The sequence below is a fragment of the Entelurus aequoreus genome, linkage group LG06, assembly GCF_033978785.1.
Source record: "Entelurus aequoreus isolate RoL-2023_Sb linkage group LG06, RoL_Eaeq_v1.1, whole genome shotgun sequence".
NCBI classification, from domain to species: Eukaryota; Metazoa; Chordata; class Actinopteri; order Syngnathiformes; family Syngnathidae; genus Entelurus; species Entelurus aequoreus.
In genome coordinates, this window is record NC_084736.1 from 78,306,588 (window position 1) to 78,326,654 (window position 20,067).

At 36.4% G+C, this 20,067-nt stretch overlaps 1 protein-coding gene across 4 annotated transcripts in view; it reads right to left on the reverse strand.

Annotated features, from left to right (window-relative positions):
- LOC133651675 (uncharacterized) overlaps window positions 1–19,366 on the reverse strand; it is a 43,933-nt gene extending 24,567 nt beyond the window's left edge. The window contains exons 1-5 of one of the 4 annotated variants that reach the window (XM_062049688.1): window positions 18,969–19,358; window positions 10,810–10,835; window positions 9,437–9,593; window positions 9,240–9,355; window positions 43–139 (exon numbers count right to left, since the gene is read on the reverse strand). In XM_062049688.1, coding sequence (XP_061905672.1) covers window positions 43–139; window positions 9,240–9,355; window positions 9,437–9,593; window positions 10,810–10,835; window positions 18,969–18,993 — 421 coding nt within the window. In that variant the 5' untranslated portion in view covers window positions 18,994–19,358. Of the gene's footprint in view, window positions 1–42; window positions 140–9,239; window positions 9,356–9,436; window positions 9,594–10,809; window positions 10,836–18,968 lie in introns of all 4 variants that reach the window. The other 3 variants (XM_062049691.1, XM_062049690.1, XM_062049689.1) reach the window with 3 other exon arrangements.
- Between the last annotated feature and the right edge of the window lie 701 nt (window positions 19,367–20,067).

Consider the following 20,067-nt stretch of genomic DNA (forward strand, 5'->3'; position numbering starts at 1 on the left):
CTGTTGACAAATGAAACTTTAAATATCGAGGCGCTGACTTACCAGACAAATAATCTATTGCGGTGATACGTCTTCCATTGTTATCGTCCTGCCTTGGCATCGGATCACAGCCCTTACTCTCCTCCACATCCATCAAACTCTGGAATGCAGTGGAAGGAGAGTTCAGATTGAAAAGCACAGACAAACGTCCTCAGTGCTGCAGCTGAATGTTTTGACAAATTAGTTTTTAAATGACTCAAGTTACGTCACTTAAAAGGAAGAAAGTCACTTAAGTGCACATAGTGTAAATGACTCAAGGTACGTCACTTAAAGGAAGAAAGTCACTTAAAGGCCTACTGAAAGCCACTAGTACCGACCACGCAGTCTGATAGTTTATATATCAATGAGGAAATCTTAACATTGCAACACATGCCAATACAGCCGGGTTAACTTATAAAGTGCAATTTTAAATTTCCCGCTAAACTTCCGGTTGGAAACGTCTATGTATGATGCGTATGCGCGTGACGTCACGACGGCAACGGAAGTATTCGTACCCAATGTGTCAGCATACAAGTCCTTCGTCGCGCCGTCGATCGCTGGAACGCAGGTGAGCACGGGTGTTGATGAGCAGATGACGGCTGGCTGGCGTAGGTGGAGCGCTAATGTTTTTATCATAGCTCTGTGAGGTCCGGTTGCTAAGTTAGCTTCAGCGTCGTTAGCAACAGCATTGTTAAGCTTTGCCAGGCTGAGAATTATTAACCGTGTAGTTACATGTCCATGGTTTAATAGTATTGTTGATCTTCTGTCTATCCTTCCAGTCAGGGATTTATTTATTTTGTTTCTATCTGCATTTGAGCCAGATGCTATCACGTTAGCTCAGTAGCTAAAGAGCTTCGCTGATGTATTGTCGTGGAGATAAAAGTCACTGTGAATGTCCATTTCGCGTTCTCGACTCTCATTTTCAAGAGGATATAGTATCCGAGGTGGTTTAAAATACAAATCCGTGATCCACAATAGCATACTTGCCAACCTTGAGACCTCTAAAATCGGGAGGTGGGGGGCGGGGGGCGTGGTTATTTACAGCTAGAATTCACCAACTCGAGTATTTCATATATATATATATATATACATATATATATATATATATATATATATATATATATATATATATATATATACATATATATGAAATACTTGACTTTCAGTGAATTCTAGTTATATATATATATATTTTTATTTTTATTTTATTTACATAGAAAAAAAAAAAAATACTTGAATTTCAGTGTTCCAGTGGCTATCCATTAGATGGCAGTATTGTCCTGTTTAACTTCTCCGTTCATGATGAGTATATCATTTCGGCTGCCATGTCTGTAATTTCCTCGTTCTTCTGCTTCGTCTCCTTGTTGTGTGCGCAGTTGTGCACTCTATAAAAGCCCTAGATGTTATGACGTCTTTGGGCAGGCAAACTGCTAATTTTGTGGGAAAGCGGACGTGAGAACAGGCTGTCCCCACTCAGTCTCAAGTCCGCATTGAGCTGGGGGGGGGGGCGTGGCCTCCAGCTCCGGCTGAATACCGGGAGTTTGTCGGGAGAAAATCTCTGCCGGGAGAGGTGCTGAATATCGGGATTCTCCCGCTAAAAACGGGAGGGTTGGCAAGTATGACAATAGAAAAAGGAGAGTGTGTGGAATCCAATGAGACCTTGTACCTAAGTTACGGTCAGAGCGAAAAAAGATACACCCTGCACTGCCTCTCTAGTTCTTCACTCTAACGTTCCTCATCCACAAATCTTTCATCCTCGCTCAAATTAATGGGGTAATCGTCGCTTTCTCGGTCCGAATCTCTCTCGCTCCATTGTAAACAACGGGGAATTGTGAGGAATTCTTCCTCCTGTGACATCACGCTACTTCCGGTATAGGCAAGGCTTTTTTTTTTTTATCAGCGACCAAAAGTTGCAAACTTTATCGTCGTTGTTCTATACTAAATCCTTTCAGCAAAAATATGGCAATATCGCGAAATGATCAAGTATGACACATAGAATGGATCTGCTATCCCCGTTTGAATACAAAAATGTCATTTCAGTAGGCCTTTAAGTGCACAAAGTCAGGAGTAATACACTTAGTGAAATGTTCATTTAACACATAAAAACAGGCTTTGACATGAGTAAAGCTGTATACAAGCAAACCTTCTGGATATTGCGGCTATTTATGTGATAACCAGCTGCAAATTTGTGAACCCCCCCCATCTTGCTGACTTGCTTGTTTACACACAATGCTGGCGTTATGCTGCCCAAGGAACTTAATGCTACAATTTGGTGTTTTATGAAAACAAGGTGCTTTAATGACCAGCTGTGCCACGAACACAGACATAAAATCACTACCTGCATAGCTGCTTCATTTATTTGCATGTATTACGTTACCTTAAGGGCGAAATAATCCATGTATAATTGCCAGGGCGGCATTCTCTAAGGGGCGCCACAACTATGAGGGATATTTATTTTTATCTTTAGTTGTGCTCAGCGCTTATCAGGTAAGAATAAGTCAATCAATTTAAACTTTATTTATAAAGCGCTTTTCAGACATAAAAGAAATGCAATGCAAAGTGCTTTACAAGGTTAAAAACAATACCCCGGTGACCTATCCACCATTATCACGCACAGACACAGATACCAAGCACAAACACACACACACACGCACACACACACAACATACACACATATGCAACTATATGGACCAATGATTGCATGGATGAGTACAGAGGAGACATGTGAGTAAACACTATCACGGGAGCCATCTGCACCAGGAGGTCATCAGGCCATGGCCACCAGGACGCTGACACAAAAGCGCCCCCACAAGCACGGCTGATAACCCCTGAAGCAGATGGCTCATCTGAGGAACCTTGGAAAATAAAAATAATAAAACTTGTAAAATAGTAAGAACCATGTGTAGAGATAAAGAATAAAATACAAGTATTCTATTAATATGAAGATTAATAGAGAGAAAAAAATAATAAAAATACATGTGTCATGGCCGCCCTTGACAGGTGGGCAACAATGTTGTCACCCATACTGCTCAGATGATATACAAATCCAGCCGTAGGGAGGTCTCACCCTGGGCGGCATCAAGGCTAGCACTACCACTGATTACATCATTCTGTCTCTGTGCAGTTTTTACAGTGTCAGGGGCAGTGCAGTTTATAACATAACAAAACATGATCCGGGGCAGTGCAGTTTATAACATAACAAAACATGATCCGGGCCACGGATCATGACATACCCACTTCTCTAAAGTGGGCTGGCTCAGGGTGGAGGACAGAGTTAAACGACTTGCACTGAGCCTAGTCTATAAAATCCGCTACACCTCCCTGATACCGAAGTACATGTCAAACTACTTCCTTAACGTAAATGACCGCCATAACCACAACACCAGGGGGAGCTCCACTAAACACGTTAAACCCAGATTCCGAACTAACAAAGGTCTTAACTCATTGTCTTTCTATGCCACATCAATGTGGAATGTGCTCCCAACAGGTATAAAAGAAAGGGCATCTCTATCCTCCTTCAAAACCGCAATAAAAGTTCACCTCCAGGCAGCTACAACCCTAAACTAACACCCTCCCCGGATTGCTAATAATCAAATGTAAACAATCAAATGCAGATACTTTTTCTTTTTCTTATGCCTTCTGATCTCTCTCTCTCTCTCTATATATATGTCCACTTCTTGATGTCCATATCCCCCCCCCCCTTCCACACCCCTGATTGTAAATAATTCAATGTGATTATCTTATGTGATGACTGTATTATGATGATAGTATATATGATAGTATATATCTGTATCATGAATCAATTTAAGTGGACCCCGACTTAAACAAGTTGAAAAACTTATTCGGGTGTTACCATTTAGTGGTCAATTGTACGGAATATGTACTTCACTGTGCAACCTACTAATAAAAGTCTCAATCAATAAATCAATTATCAGTCTTTTTTGCCACTTGTGCCAGCTTTTTTGAAACATGTTGCAGGCATCAAATGCCAAATGAGCTAATATTTGCAAAAAATAACAAAAGTTTACCAGTTCGAACATTAAGTATCTTTGAGTTGAGTTTTGAGTTTGAGTTTTGAGTTTATTTCGAACATGCAAGCATACAACATGATACATCACAATTTCCAGTTTCTTTTCAACATGTTCGAAAAGGAGTAGGAAGAAGCAGAGCTTATTTAATCCTACCCCCTTTCTTTACATAACAGTTGCAAAACTTTTTGTTCACTTCCTGTTCACAATTTTTTCACAATAAACTCCATAAGTAATCACAATAAAAATAAATAAATAAATAATAGTAAGAATTTAATAATAATAATTGGTGAAGTAAGTCATATTTCATATGATGAGATAAGTAAGATTACTTTAAGAATGAATGAATGGATGGATGAAATAAATTGAGAATGTTTGTCATGGTTCTTCTTCTTTGTACTTTGTAAACACTTTAAGTTTGAAGAGTTTCTTGAAGTGGATCATATTAGTACATTGTTTGATTGCTTTGCTTAATCCATTCCATAATTTAATTCCACATACTGATATACTGAAGGTCTTAAGTGTTGTACGTGCAAACAAATGTTTTAAATTACGTTTTTCTCTAAGATTATATTTCTCCTCTTTTTTTGAGAAGAATTGTTGTATATTCTTGGGTAGCAGGTTATAGTTTGCTTTGTGCATAATTTTAGCTGTTTGCAAATTCACTATGTCGTGGAATTTCAGTATTTTTGATTTAATAAATAAAGGGTTTGTATGTTCTCTATATCCAACATTATGTATTATTCTAACTGATCTTTTTTGTAACACCGTTAATGAATGAAGTGTAATTTTGTAATTATTTCCCCATATTTCTACACAGTAGCTCAGATATGGTAACACTAGTGAGCAGTAGAGAATATGAAGGGATTTTTGGTCTAGAACATGTTTTGCTTTATTCATTATTGACGTGTTTCTTGCAACTTTATGTTGTATATTTTTTACGTGAGATTTCCAGTTCAATTTATCATCAATCATTATACCTAGAAATTTGGTTTCGTTTACTCTTTCAATTTCTATTCCGTCTATTTGTATTTGTGTTTGACTTTCTCTTCTACTGTTACCAAATAGCATTATTTTAGTTTTACAAAGATTCAACGATAGTCTGTTTTTGTCAAACCATCTTTTTAATTTGTTAATTTCTTCTGTTATTATTTGTATTATCTCCTGTGTGTTCTCTCCTGAACAAAACGCTGCTGTATCATCCGCAAATAATACTAACTTTAAATCTTTTGTAACTTTACAAATGTCATTTATATAGAGATTGAATAATTTAGGTCCTAATATTGATCCCTGAGGTACACCACAGGATATATTTAGCGTTGTAGACGTGTGTTCGCCTAGCTTCACGTATTGTTTCCTGTTCGTTAGATAACTTCTTATCCAGTTTAAGACTAACCCTCTGATGCCATATCGTTCTAGTTTTTTGATTAAAATATTGTGATTAATTGTGTCAAATGCTTTAGTTAGATCCATAAAAACCGCTGCCGCACATTTTTTACTATCTATTGCATTGGTAATTTCTTCTGTAATTTCAATTAAAGCCATTGAAGTTGAAACATTAGCTCTGTATCCATATTGGTTCTCTTCGAGTATTCTATTTTTATTTATGAAACTTTCTAATCTGTTATTGAACAGTTTTTCAATGATTTTAGAAAATTGTGGAAGTAGAGAAACAGGTCTATAATTTGTAAATTGATGTTTGTCTCCAGTCTTATAAATTGGTGCAACTTTAGCTATTTTCATTTTGTTTGGAAATGTACCTGTTTGAAATGATAGGTTACTAATATACATTAATGGTCCTGAGATCTCTTCAATAACCTTTTTTATCGTTTCCATATCAATTCCGTTACAATCAGTTGAAGTCTTAGATTTACATTTTTTCACGATTGTAACTATTTCCTCCTGTGTCACATTACTGAGGAACATGGAGTTGGGATTTCGCTCTATGGTATCATTATAGTCCTCAATTGGAACTGGGTCTGGAATCCTTTCTTCCAATTTTGGTCCAATATTTACAAAATAATTATTGAAGCTTTCAACTACTTCCTTTATGTTGTCATTTTTTTTATTTTCATCTAAGAAGTATCGAGGGTAGTCCCTCTTAGTTCCATTTTTAATAATGCTATTGAGGATGCCCCATGTTGCTCTCATATTATTTTTGTTCCTGTCCAATAATTCACTGTAATATTCTTTTCTACATGATCGTAGTATGTCTGTTAACTTGTTTTTATACTTTTTGTACTTAATTTCTGCCTCTATAGTTCTTTGTTCTATAAATTTTCTATATAGTGTATTCTTCTTCTTACAAGCATTTTTTAATCCTTTTGTCATCCATGGTTGATTATTCTTTCTCTGCTTGTTACTGAGTTGTATCCATGGACAATGTTTGTCATAAAGTATTATGAACTTGTTTAAGAAATGTTCATATGCTTCATCAACCTCTTTTTCATTATACACATTGTCCCAATCTTGCTTTTGTAGCTCAATTTTGAAAGCAGTCATCCTCTTCTCTGTGCACAGTCTTCGAAATGTCCTTTTGTCTTCCATGTTCTTCTTGTAGTTTCCATCATATATTGTAAAAACTGGCAGATGATCACTAACGTCGCTTATAAGTAGACCACTTGTAGTGTTATTATCAAAATCATTGGTAAAAATATTATCAATAAGCGTGGCACATTGTCCTGTGATTCTGCTTGGCTTTGTGATTTTAGGATATAGACTGATGCTGTACATTGTATCAATGAAGTCATCAATAGACTTTTGCTTGTTGGGGTTCAATAAGTCAATATTAGAGTCACCACATAAGAACATTATTCTTTGACCATTGTCCATGTAAGTTGCCTTGATCCATTCTTCAAATGTTTCTATACTTGACTTAGGTGATCTATATATACAACTGATGAATATGTTTTTGCTTTTTTCCTGACATATTTCAATGGTTATACATTCTAAGATATTATCTATGGCAAATGACATGTTTTTTACCACTTTGTAGTTCAGGTTCTTCATCACGTACACAGCTACTCCTCCTCCATTTTTGTTGGTTCTGTTGATGTAGTTTAGTTCATATCCCTCCAGATCAAAATCTATTCCTTTTTTATCATCAATCCATGTTTCTGTGACAGCAATCACTTTGAAGGGTTCGTTGATGTGTTCCAAAAAGTTCTTAATGTTGTTGTAATTTGCATACAAGCTTCTACTATTAAAATGAATAATTGACAATTTGTTGTGACATTCAATGTTGCTATTATATTGATCATCTGTATAATAAAAACAATTATTACTGATGTGGGAGAAAAAATTTGTATCTGGATCTATATCATTTTCCAAATCCTGGTTTTTGTGATCTTTGTTGCAGAAATTTTTTAGTTCCATATTTTCTTGTTCAACAAACTTTGATGTTGTTTCAATAATCTCAATAAGTGTAGGTGGATGCAATCCTGAATCTAGGTCCTCTTGTTTAGTCGTCCCTTGGAACATAGTAGTGCCGATGCTGAATTTAGGTGCTTGTTTTCTGTCAGAGTCCATTATCATCGTTGTTGTGGTAGCTGTGTAAACTTTAAAAATTGTCCAGGTCCTTGATGTCATGGACAACAATTACTCTTGCTTCTGGACTTCCATTCAGCTTGATGTAGATTTTACAGTTGGTGCTCCAAGTTCCCTGGATTTTTCCCTGCCTTCTCAAGTCGCGTGCTTTCTTGGCGATTCCAGCATTGCGTTTTGTGAGATGCTCATTCATGTACACATTTGTTCCCTTCAGCTTCTTTCCCTGTCTCAGCAATGCCATTTTAGATTTTCTGTTTACGAGTTTCACGAGCACGACTGGAGTGGCGTTGTTGTTTCTTCCGTTCAGTGGGATGCATGTTTCGATGGTATTAATGTCAATTTCAATTTCTTTTGATTGCAGAAAGTTGACCACTTGCTGTTCTGCTGAGATCATATCCATTTCATCTGGTTCACCTTCATTATTCACAGCTTTCGCATAGGATCTTGGTTTAATTCGGTGCCCTGTCACGATGATATCATTCATTCGTTTATCCTGATCCATTTCATCTATGATGTTCCTCAGCATGTTGTTGTCTTCTTGAAGGATCGTCATTTGTTTGCTCATTTCAGTGGCTTCTTTATTTCTGGAGTTGTTCTCTTTTTTCATTTCTTTAATTTCTTCTTTCATTTCTTTCATATCCTCTTTCCATCCATCCATCAATTCTTCCAATTTTTCTATCATTTCTTCTTTAAATTCCTGGAGTATTTTTTGTAGTATCCCTTCTTGAATCCCATCATGTCCTGTGCCCAGCTTCAAATCAGTCTTTCCAGTCAATCCTTTAACTTTTGGCATCGCGGCAGTCACTGACGTCAGCGCCTCTTATGTCTTAAGGGCAGTTACCTCTTTAGCGACTTGCGGCACTTTTAACTTGTTTTTTCAACAATTTCGTACCTTGCGCCGTTCAGATATCAATTTGAGGTGTCAGCCTGTCAACTTATATCACTCTGCGACGTCGGGATCACTTTAAAACAGCTGTAAACTCGCCGTAACTTTTGGTTGCTAGGCAACCGCTTTGAACTGCGGGAGGCGCCTTTGGCTTGCGGCTAACGGCTCTTCCACTCGCCTTATTTCAGCGTATCAGTGCCTCTCAACTGACCAAAATCAGATCGAAGATGCCAGGTGACTCTCCTGTGGCTGTGATCGCAAATCAGTGGTCAAATCAGTGGTCAAAATCTTCAGACTTAACAAAAACTCCGGTAGCAGAAGCGGAGCTTTTCTTCTTTGCGTCCTTTCTCATTGACGCTTGACCTTCTTGTCTTTGCAGTCAATTCAATTGAATATAAGTTCAAAAGGATTTGAAAATCATTGTATTCTGTTTTTATTTACCATTTACACAACGTGCCAACTTCCCTGCTTTTGGGTTTTGTAAATTGAATTGAAAATTGTTTAATAAACAGTAGTTTGTTGATAATGTATTTATCCTGTGTTTTACTATAATCTTGATCAACAAATTAAATGCAAAATCATACCCAACTAAAACATAATGTCAGTTCTCTGCAATGCTGGTCTTCTATTTGCTCCGTATCAAAATGATACCAAATGTGTAATATCATTCTCGCCGTGCTGCCACTGTGGTTGATGGCTACAATAATAGTCATTGATGGACAACAATAAACTGCTGAGCTGCGTCTGGATACATGTCTCACCTCAGGACTTTGACAGCTTAATAGATTCTTCATTTTCTGTTGTGGAGTGTCACAGAACTCTACCGAGCTGACGCTTGACCTTCTTTTTATCTTTATCCGGGTAAGACCGGACTTTACTAGAGCAAAATACAGAGAAATGATTTGTTAAATGCGATTACTTTTTCCCATTAACTTGATTATTGTACCCGAATGCTCACCTTTGTTTGGGGTAAAACTTTGCAAGGAAATGTCCAAATCAGAAGGCGTGAGAAAATCAAGAGGGGCAGAACTATTCCTTAAAACAGGAGCAGAGTCCTCTTCTGAAGACAGCAACATTGTGTCCCTCTGGTCTGTCTCCTTGACATCAATGGACATCTGAAATATCACATCAAAATAAACAATATTACGATATTTTCCGGACCATAGGGCGCACTGCCGATGAATGGTCTATTTTCCATCTTTTTTCATATATAAGGCGCACCGGATTATAGGGCGCATTAAAGGAGTCATATTACAAGTTTGTATTATTATTTTCCATTTAAAACACGTCCTTGTGGTCTACATAACATGTAATGGTGGTTCTTTGGTCAAAACGTTGCATAGATGATGTTTTACAGATCATCTTCAAGCCGCTTTCTGACTGTCGCTTCAGGATGCGCCGTTTTGTGGGCGGTCTTATTTACGTGCAGTGTTTCCCATAAACTGCCAAGATACCTGTGGCGGCGGGGGCGTGGCTACGGGCGTGGTCACCATGACATCATCAAGTAATTTGCATAATTTACTACAATGATTTGATTTTCTCTAAAAAGGCTCAAAAAATGTATACTTACTAATTAATAATAACAGTTTTGTTTTAAATGTCCATCCATCCATCCATCCATCCATTTTACAATATAATTACAACACTTTATGTACATATTTATATACAGATTTGAACAATAAGTTATTCACTAAAATATATTTATTAATTGTGGTTCTTACAAAAAATATATCTTATAAAATATAAAAGCTAAAATGTCTCTTAAAGCTTTGCCCCTTTAATTAGTGCATACTAAATAATTTAACTTTAGCCTACTACTACAACCCATATTATTTACCAGCAACATAAAGTGAAACAGAGGCAGAGGTGTCCTGCCACAGTCAGTAACCAATAAACAGAAAACAGTAGTGGTGGTAGATAGACACAGAGCTTCATCAAACATCTGATCCACTGAACAAAGAGCTCCAAAAATCTTGAACTTTAGACTGCCATCAGTTTTACTCCCTACACTTAACCATGTGTTTCCTACTGCCTGCAGACTTTGCACCCTTTGTTATATACACATGTTGTGTTTCTAATATAAATACATTTAATAAAGTCAAATACAAATAAGGCAACAAGAGAAGTATCCTACATTTCTCTTTTGTAAAGTAAATCTGAACAGCCGATATGGGCATCTACATCAACTATATGATTTGCCTGAGAAGCTGGAGAGGACAAAAAAAAAAAAAAAAAATGTTTTTAAATTTTTTTTATTTGTGGCGGACGTAATTCTTTCGTGGCGGGCCGCCACAAATAAATGAATGTGTGGGAAACACTGACGTGGCTCACCTTCGACAGCGTCTTCTCCCCGTCATCTTTGTTGTAGCGGTGTAGCGTGCAAGGACGGGAGTGGAAGAAGTGTCAAAAGATGGAGCTAACTACTTTAATGACATTGAGACTTTACTTCAATCAATAACGGAGCAGCATCTCCTCATCCGGAAACAACAACACCGGGGAAATGTGTCCCGTGAAAAACCGTTGGACCGGAACTCTCTAATAACTAAAGTTCCTTGGGTGAATAATGTCAACTCACTACACCGGTATGTTTTAGCGCTTTCATGACGAGTTTACTGACAGATATAAGTAAGAACTTTACACTACTTTATATTAGAAATGGCAACAGTGGAAGATGAATGTCACATAACAAGAAGATAGAGAAAAAGAAGCGTATCGAGTACAAAGGCGGGACGCGTGCAATTTTTCAGGATTTATGCAGATCCCAAATACAGAACAGCAGGTACCAGAAGGTAAGAAAAGTTGCTTTTGCATAATATTGCGAAACAAAACGCCAGATAATGTGTCTTACCTTATACACACACCATAAGATTACTCCTATGTTCTCTCTTCATAGCTTACCAAAGTCGTACCAAACTATTTTGACAGATTTTTGAGCGCCGTGTGTAATGTTCTATATTTTCAATGGAACATATAAAATGTTGCTGTTGTTTACTTGAGTCATATCGCCATCATAGTGCAGTCTACGCGTATCTCTTATGTTTGACTGCCATCTACTGGTCACACTTATCACTACACAGTGTACCAAATAAAATCGCTTCGAGGTCGGTAAGCAAAACCAGAATTATTCTGTACATTAGGCGCACCGGGTTATAAGGCGCACTGTCGAGTTTTGAGGGAAAAAAAAGGATTTTAAGTGCGCCTTGTAGTCCGGAAAATACGGAAACGGTCAAGAAACACTTCAATATTGAATAAAGCAAAACACTTTCAGGTCCGAACAATATACTTACATATCTAAACTATTGTAAATTATATGTTTTTATATTACATACATATATACATATATACATATATATATATATATATATATATATATATATATATATATATATATACATATATATATATATATATTAGGGATGTCCGATAATATCGGCCGATAAATGCTTTAAAATTTAATATCGGAAATTATCGGCATCGGTTTAAAAATTATCGGATATCGGCAAAAAAGCCATTATCGGACATCTCTAATATATATATATATATATATATATATATATATATATATATTATATTTATATTATATGTTATATATATATACTAAATTATATGTGGAAATAACAAGAAAGGTACCCTTCATTTATTAACTGTACTACAAAAAAAGAGCAGTTAGGAATAGGGCTTTGACGATTTTGTCGAGTAAATATGTTATTTTTGACTAGTCGCTTAATAGCAATTACCGTTTGGCTATTCGGCTAATGGAAAAAATAATTGCTGACGAGTGGACTGTTTATATAATGGTTAGTTGCTGCCCTTGCTCGGATAATACAAAGTGCTGGTCATGGGAGAAAACTAATGTATACCTAAATTTACAAATAATGAAATTCAGTAATCAGGCTAAAGACAAAGCAAACAGCCTCCTACCCAATAATGAATATAATGTATTTTTTTCAAAAAGAGGACATATTCAATCTTGGGGAAAAGATCATTTACATCTGACCAAAGTGTTTTAGCATGCATATTGCATAACATTAGCAACATATAATATGATTATAAACTTTCAATTAGGGAAGCGCTTCTCAGTTATTTAATGTCACGACCCCACTGGACGACAGGAATGTACCCATCAATTTAATTACCATTGAAACACGATCATATTTATCTGTACTACACGCTGTGTGAGTACATTCTTTATCCTCTACGTGCTGACCTCAACTCCTTTATGCTTTTCATTCCTGTCACAAACGTCTCAATGTCATCGCCTCCGTTAGCTCTGTACACATGCTCCTGTTTACTCACTACTTCTACACTGCAAAAAGTGAAATCTAAGTAAGATGAAATATCTCAAATAAGGGTGATATTTGCCTATTTTCTGTCTGATAAGATCATTCTTCTCACTAAGCAGATTTTATGTTATGTTACTTGTTTTAAGGGTTTTGGTCCTAAATGATCTCAGTAAGATATTACAGCTTGTTGCTGAGATTTGATGACCTATATTGAGTAAAACATGCTTGAAACTAGAATATCAACTGTTGCAAAGCTGTGTCATCAACACTCACAAGTATAAAACTACTTTTTGAAAGTAATCATTTCTTATTTCAAGCATGAAAAAAATAAATCATGACTTTGACACAATTTTTCAGATAAATTCTTTAAAATTACAATAAAAATGTTTTGGGCCGGGGGCCGGGCTGTATATATGCGCACTAATTGACTGAAAGAGCATGCACTTGGCGCGATGATGTCATGTTATCCATGGAAAAATGCATTTTTTAGACAATATGATTTGCCTGAGCGGCTAGGAGACCCCGAGAGTAACAAGCGGTTGCCTTGTTGTCTTTCCATTAAGAACAATAAACTAGTTTTTAGCATAAGTTTGCTGGTTTCAAGAAATGTAATGCCCAGCGCATATCATTATGTCAAGATAATGGCACTAGCATTTACTTCATTTAAGAATATTTTTCAACATATTTAGCAAAAAGGTCTCTTTTTTTCCATCAAGAAAAGTGCACTTGTTATTAGTGAGAATATACTTATTTTAAGGTATTTTTGGGGTTCATTGAAGTTAGCTAATTTTACTTGTTTTGGAAAGTCTTGACAAGACACATTTTCTTGTTCTATTGGTAGATAATTTTGCTTAGTTCAAATAAAATACCCCTCATTTTTGTATTTTTTTTCTTGTTTTTGAACACTGACTTTTTGTAGTGTACAGGCAGCCTGTTGATTAGATTGAGCAATGCTGCCACCTACCTGCAAGCTTGTGTATTGTTCTAACACGAATATTGGAATTTAGTCAAATAACAAAAAAAATCCCCCAAGAAACCTCACCACGCCGACGCCCCAGGGGCTACCGACCTACTATTTGAGAAACGTTGAATTAGGGCATTATTTATAGTGGTGTCCCGATACTATTTTTCCACTTCCGACACAATACTGATAATGGAGCCTTGCGTGTTGGCCGATACGATATCAGCAGGAATCATAGTACATACTTTTATTTTGTCGTGTGGAACGTGGGAAAAGGTTTGTTCAAGTGAAATGAGTCAGTGCTTTATGGGACATTAATGCTTTTGAAGTGGAGTGTTACATTTTGGCGACACCCGGTGGTCAAAATAAATCATTAAATTAAGGGCATGATGCAGGAAGTTGTATGATCCAGGGGTGGGATACTTTCTAGTAAATTTGAATTAACTTTGAATGTATTTAATCTGGTATGGTTTATTTGTTTCACGCATGCTGTATACCAAACCTTTTCCTCGAGGGCCGCGTAACAAAATGTCAAATTTTTAAATTTTGTTGGCACAAAACATAAGTCGTAAAAAAACCAGTAAAAAGTTTTCAGAAAAAAAGCAGCAAGACGTAATAAGAAAAAGCTGACATTTTGATACGTATACTTAGTAATAATAATGTGTCACCTGTAACCCTATACTGTACATATATTATGTAAATATTACGTATATATGTTATATTTTATATTGCTTTTAGTCTATTTTATACCTGCATTGTCCTTTCCATTATTGTAACTGAGCTACTGTGTGGAACAATTTCCCTTGTGGATCATTAAAGTTTGTCTAAGTCTAATAATTGACACTAAGTTGTGATAAATAGTGTATGTTAGTAGCATTTTTTTTATTTTTTTTAAATAAAGAAAATATCAAAACGGCCTTTGCAAATTGTGCCTTCAAAATGTGGACACTTCTGTGTAGGGTTGTCCGGTATACTAATTAATCATATTCGGTACTATACCGACTCTGAAAAGTACCGGTCCCGCAACCCCCCGTCGTCGTCGTCACGTCGAGTCATTGCTGGTTTTACGAGCAGAGGAGCATGTTCGGCAGCGCGCACACACGGAGTACTTACAAGCAGACACAGTGTGTAGACAGAAAAGCGAAAACGGACGCATTTTGGCTTAAAAATTAAAGATAAAGGTGAAGTTATAACACTGAAACGCCCTCAGGAAGAGGTGCTTTAAGACATGGCTAGTTAGCTAGCGGCTAACGTCCATCCGCCGTCGGCAGTATTTAAGCTACTTCTAAATCACTAATCCTCATCTCCATGGCGACAAATAAAGTAAGTTTCACTGCAGGACGAGAAATAGCTAAACATGCTTCACTACACACCGTAGCCAACCGGCGTCACAATGTAAACAAACGCCACGGGTGGATCTACACCTGAAATCCACTGTAATGATGCCAAGTACAATAGCGTATCTAGTCGATACTATGATTACGTTGATATTTTTTGGCATCACAACATCTTTTGTTTTTTTTAAATGTATATTATATTTATAAATTCAGGAAATACGTCACTGGATACATGAGGACTTTGAATATGACCAATGTATGATTCTGTAACTACTTGGTATCGGATTGATACCCAAATTTGTGGTATCATCCAAAACTAATGTAAAGTATCAAACAACAGAAGAATAAGTGATTATTACATTTTAACAGAAGTGTAGATAGAACATGTTAAAAGAGAAAGTAAGCAGTAATTAACAGTAAATTAATACATTTTTACAGCTTGTCCCTCATAATGTTGACAAAATAATAGGTAGATAAATTACGCAATATGTTACTGCATATGTCAGCAGACTAATTAGGAGCCTTTGTTTGTTTACTTACTACTAAAAGACAAGTTGTCTTGTATGTTCACTATTTTATTTAAGGACAAACTTGCAATAAGAAACATATGTTTAATGTACCCTAAGATTTTTGGTTCAAATAAAGCCAATAATGCCATTTTTTAGGGTCCCCTTTATTTCGAAAAGTATCGAAATAATTTTGGTACCGGTACCAAAATATTGGTATCGGGACAACACTATTTCTGTGGGTCAGCTATTTTTTTCTTACATTTTATTTTACTGTGCTGCAGTCCCCAAATGATCCCCGGGGCCGCACTTTCGACACGCCCGCTTCAATACATTACATCAGGCTTGGGCAATTATTTTGACTCGGGGGCCAAATTTAGAGAATAAAAATGTGTCTGGGGGCCGGTACATCTATTATTTTAGGAAAACTAATACAAAACCTCACAATAAAGTCTGATTGAATGCTAAAAATGTTATGACAGACCGCCTTAAAAACGGAATGGAATTTAAATTTTTTCTATGAACGATAAAACCCTGAATATTGAGAACATATGAACGTCACACCCCCTCTCAATCGACATATTTTACAATCAAGCCACACCCACACTGCTTGGTGCCTCGTCTGACCTGCTGTGACGTAGATTACCATAGTAACTAGTAGGATTGTAGGATATACGGGTATTAGTATGGTACCGCGATACTAATGAATCATATTCGGTACCATACCGCCTCTGAAAAGTACCGGTCCGCCACACCCTAAGATTTTTTGTTAAAATAAAGCCAATAATGCAATTTTTTTCTGGTCCCCTTTATTTAGAAAAGTACCGAAACGTATAAAAAATAATATTGGTATCAGGACAACACAAGTCACTAAAATATCATGCAAAAGCGCAGATTCCAACCATTGAAATACTTTGTTTAGTTCAAGACTTACAGTCTTAGCTACACTTTCCATCTTAAAGATCTAAAAAAATTATTTGGGAATGCCTGGCGGGCCGGATTGAAAAGTTTAACGGGTCACATGTGGCCCCCGGGCAAATTAAGGCCCTTAATTTGCCCAGGTAAGCATTACATCAGGGGTGTCCAAACTTTTTCCACTGAGGGCCGCATTCTGAAAAATCAAAGCAAGCGGGGGCCATTTTGATATTTTTTATTTTAAAAACCTATATACAATATATGTATAAAAAATATACATTGAGGCCTCCACTCAGGCTTGATCCCGGGGACCCCAAAGGGTTTTGGTCAAAAAAAAAATTAAAAATGTGTCATTATTCAGTATTATTATTATTCAAGTTTTAAATCTCTAGATCAACATTAGGTCTATCTGTCAATATAACGGTTTTAAAGATTTAAGTTGTATGCTCTTGTTGTCAAAGAAAACCCTGTTTTTTTATGGAAAAAATACAAAATATGCAATATTTTCACACAATAAAATTTTTAAGTGGAATATTTGAGATTATATAATAATTGGAGCCTTAAAAAGGTCAATAACTCATAACAACATTGATTTTAATTCATTATTATTTTTTGAGCAATGACACTTAAGAACAAATCACACTAAAATTTAGGGGCTGCAACTAACGATTAATTTGATAATCGATTAATCTGTCGATTATTACTTCGATTAATCGATTAATAATCGGATAAAAGAGACAAACTACATTTCTATCCTTTCCAGTATTTTATTGGAAAAAAAACAGCATACTGGCACCATACTTATTTTGATTATTGTTTCTCAGCTGTTTGTAAATGTTGCAGTTTATAAATAAAGATTTAAAAAAAAAAAAAAAAAAAAAAAAAAAAAAAAAAGTCTTTACGCATTCGCAAAAGCATAAATCCAACGAATCGATGACTAAATTAATCGGCGACTATTTTTATAATCAATTTTAATCGATTTAATCGATTAGTTGTTGCAGCCCTACTAAAATTATTGGGGATCCAAATAATTATAGTGTCAAAAAATAAATTCTATTTTTTTTTTTACTGTTTAATTTTAACACAATAATCTCGAGATCAACTCAAGATCTATCCGTCAATCATACGTTTTATTGTTGTTTATGTTTTTCGTTTGTTCGTTTTAGGCCCTTCTTTATAAAAAACAGCTCCGTTTTTTATATGGCAAACACCAAATATGCAACATTTTCCCCCAAAATATCTCAGATGTGACGTAATTTGTTGCCTTAAATAGGCATACTTGCTAACCCTTCCGTTTTTGGCGGGAGAATCCCGGTATTCAGCGCCTCTCCCGACAAACTCCCGGTATTCAGCCGGACCTGGAGGCCACGCCCCCTCCAGCTCAATGCGGACCTGAGTGGGGACAGCCTGTTCTCACGTCCGCTTTCCCAGCAGCTTGCCTGCCCAACGACGTCATAACATCTACGGCTTTTAGAGAGTAGAGTGCACAACGAGGAGAGAGAGTTCTTGGTTTCTTATGTGGGTTTATTGTTAGGCAGTTTCATTAACGTCCTCCCAGCGCGGTAACAACACACGACAACAGCAGTCACGTTTAGTCTACCGTAAAGCAGTTCGTCTGCAGTAAACAGCAATGTTGTGACACTCTTAAACAGGACAATACTGCCATCTACTGGATAGCCTGCAGAACACTGAAATTCAAGTATTTTATTTATATGTATAATAAAAAAAAAAAATTAAAAAAAAAATTAAATAATAAATAAATTTAAAAAAAAATAAATATATATATATATATATATATATATATATATAGCTAGAATTCACTGAAAGTCAAGTATTTCATACATATATATATATATATTAAAAAAAAATGAATTAAAAAAAAAAAATATATATATATATATATAGCTAGAATTCACTGAAAGTCAAGTATTTCATACATATGTATATATAATATATATATGAAATATTTGATTTGGTGAATTCTAGCGGTAAATATATTCTCCTCTTAACCACGCCCCTCCCCCACCTCCCGATATCGGAGGTCTCAAGGTTGGCAAGTATGGTTATTAGAGTATACATTGCGACATTTTCTTGTTACATTTCACCTGTTTGCCCTTTTATACCACTTGTCATGTTTATAATTGTTTTCAATCGTATTTTTAAAATGTGCCGTGGGGCCGTTAAAAAATGACCTGCAAATGGCCCCCGGGCCGCACTTTGGACACCCCTGCATTACATGAAGGAACATCACGTGGTTACATTTGAGAGGTTCACGTAACCTCGGCAGGTGCGTTCAAAGACACGGCACGTTCTATGAGTAAGGAAGAAAAACACGCACATTGACTGTACTTGGTGAACTAAAAACATTAAAAAGAAAAACAATCATTCCATTTTCTACAGCAATGGTCGAATTCAAACGCCAAAAAAAGAAAAACAGTGAATTGTTGCTATTCTAATGACTAGTAGAAAGGCGACAGTTAGTACTCACCCTTCAGGCTGACAGTAACGGCCATTGTTTACTTCAAAAAACAACCCCAATATAATAATTGTGCTGAAAGTATTTTACCCCGCAAAACCAACCACTTTTTTTTTATTGAAAACAACAACAACATAAATACTAACCGCACGATTCAAACTACGATCACAGTACCGACGTCTGCGCGTGCCCGCATCCTTCCGCGACAAACGTTTGTTTCAAACGCTTACAACACTTCAAAAAAACACAAGAGTCTCCCGTGCTGGTAAAACGTAACGACCTTCGTCAGACTCATTGCCGACACGTCTTACGTCCATTACAATCTCACTTATTATGTCCACTATGTTCATTACAGACTCACTTAGTAGTGATGCGGCCGCCCCACTTTCAAAGGAGCGGGAACTGCCTCCACATTGGATTGTCCAATAAGAATGCGAGGATATACCACGTGGTATAAACCACTTGTCTCTCTTGTCCAATAAGAATGCGAGGATATACCACGTGGTATAAACCACTTGTCTCAATAAGAATGCGAGAATATACCAACTGGCCTAAACCACGTGTATGTCTCGTCCAATAAGAATGCGAGAATACACCACGTGGCCTAAACCATAGACATCTTATTAGGGAAAGCAGCATTGAGCGCTACTGCCTACTGGCGCTGACGAGACGCGGGGCCGCCATCTTGGAGTGGTGATCCTCTCCACTCAGTGCAATTCATTTGGCATTTATTTCATCTTACCTCACTAATAGTAAATAAATACCACTGATTTTCACGCGTTTTTTTGTCATACGTGTAGCTATGATAAAGGACACATGTTTTGGCGTGTTTTATTATTCATAGTTTGCTTAACAGTAATAGAATATTCTTATATGCTGTAAGTGAGCAGACGTCCGAGATCAAAACTGGACGGTCAGTTATTTTTAAGTTGATATGATTAGGTTATATATACATGTTTATATCCTACATAAACAATTTATGAATACAATAGATATCTTAGGGACCTATAGACTGTATCTCTGTTGCTGCAGCAGCAGAGAGTTTATTCTGTCTTGACACTTTGGTATTGATATTTTGTATTACATTCTTCCCTTAAATGATAATGTTTAC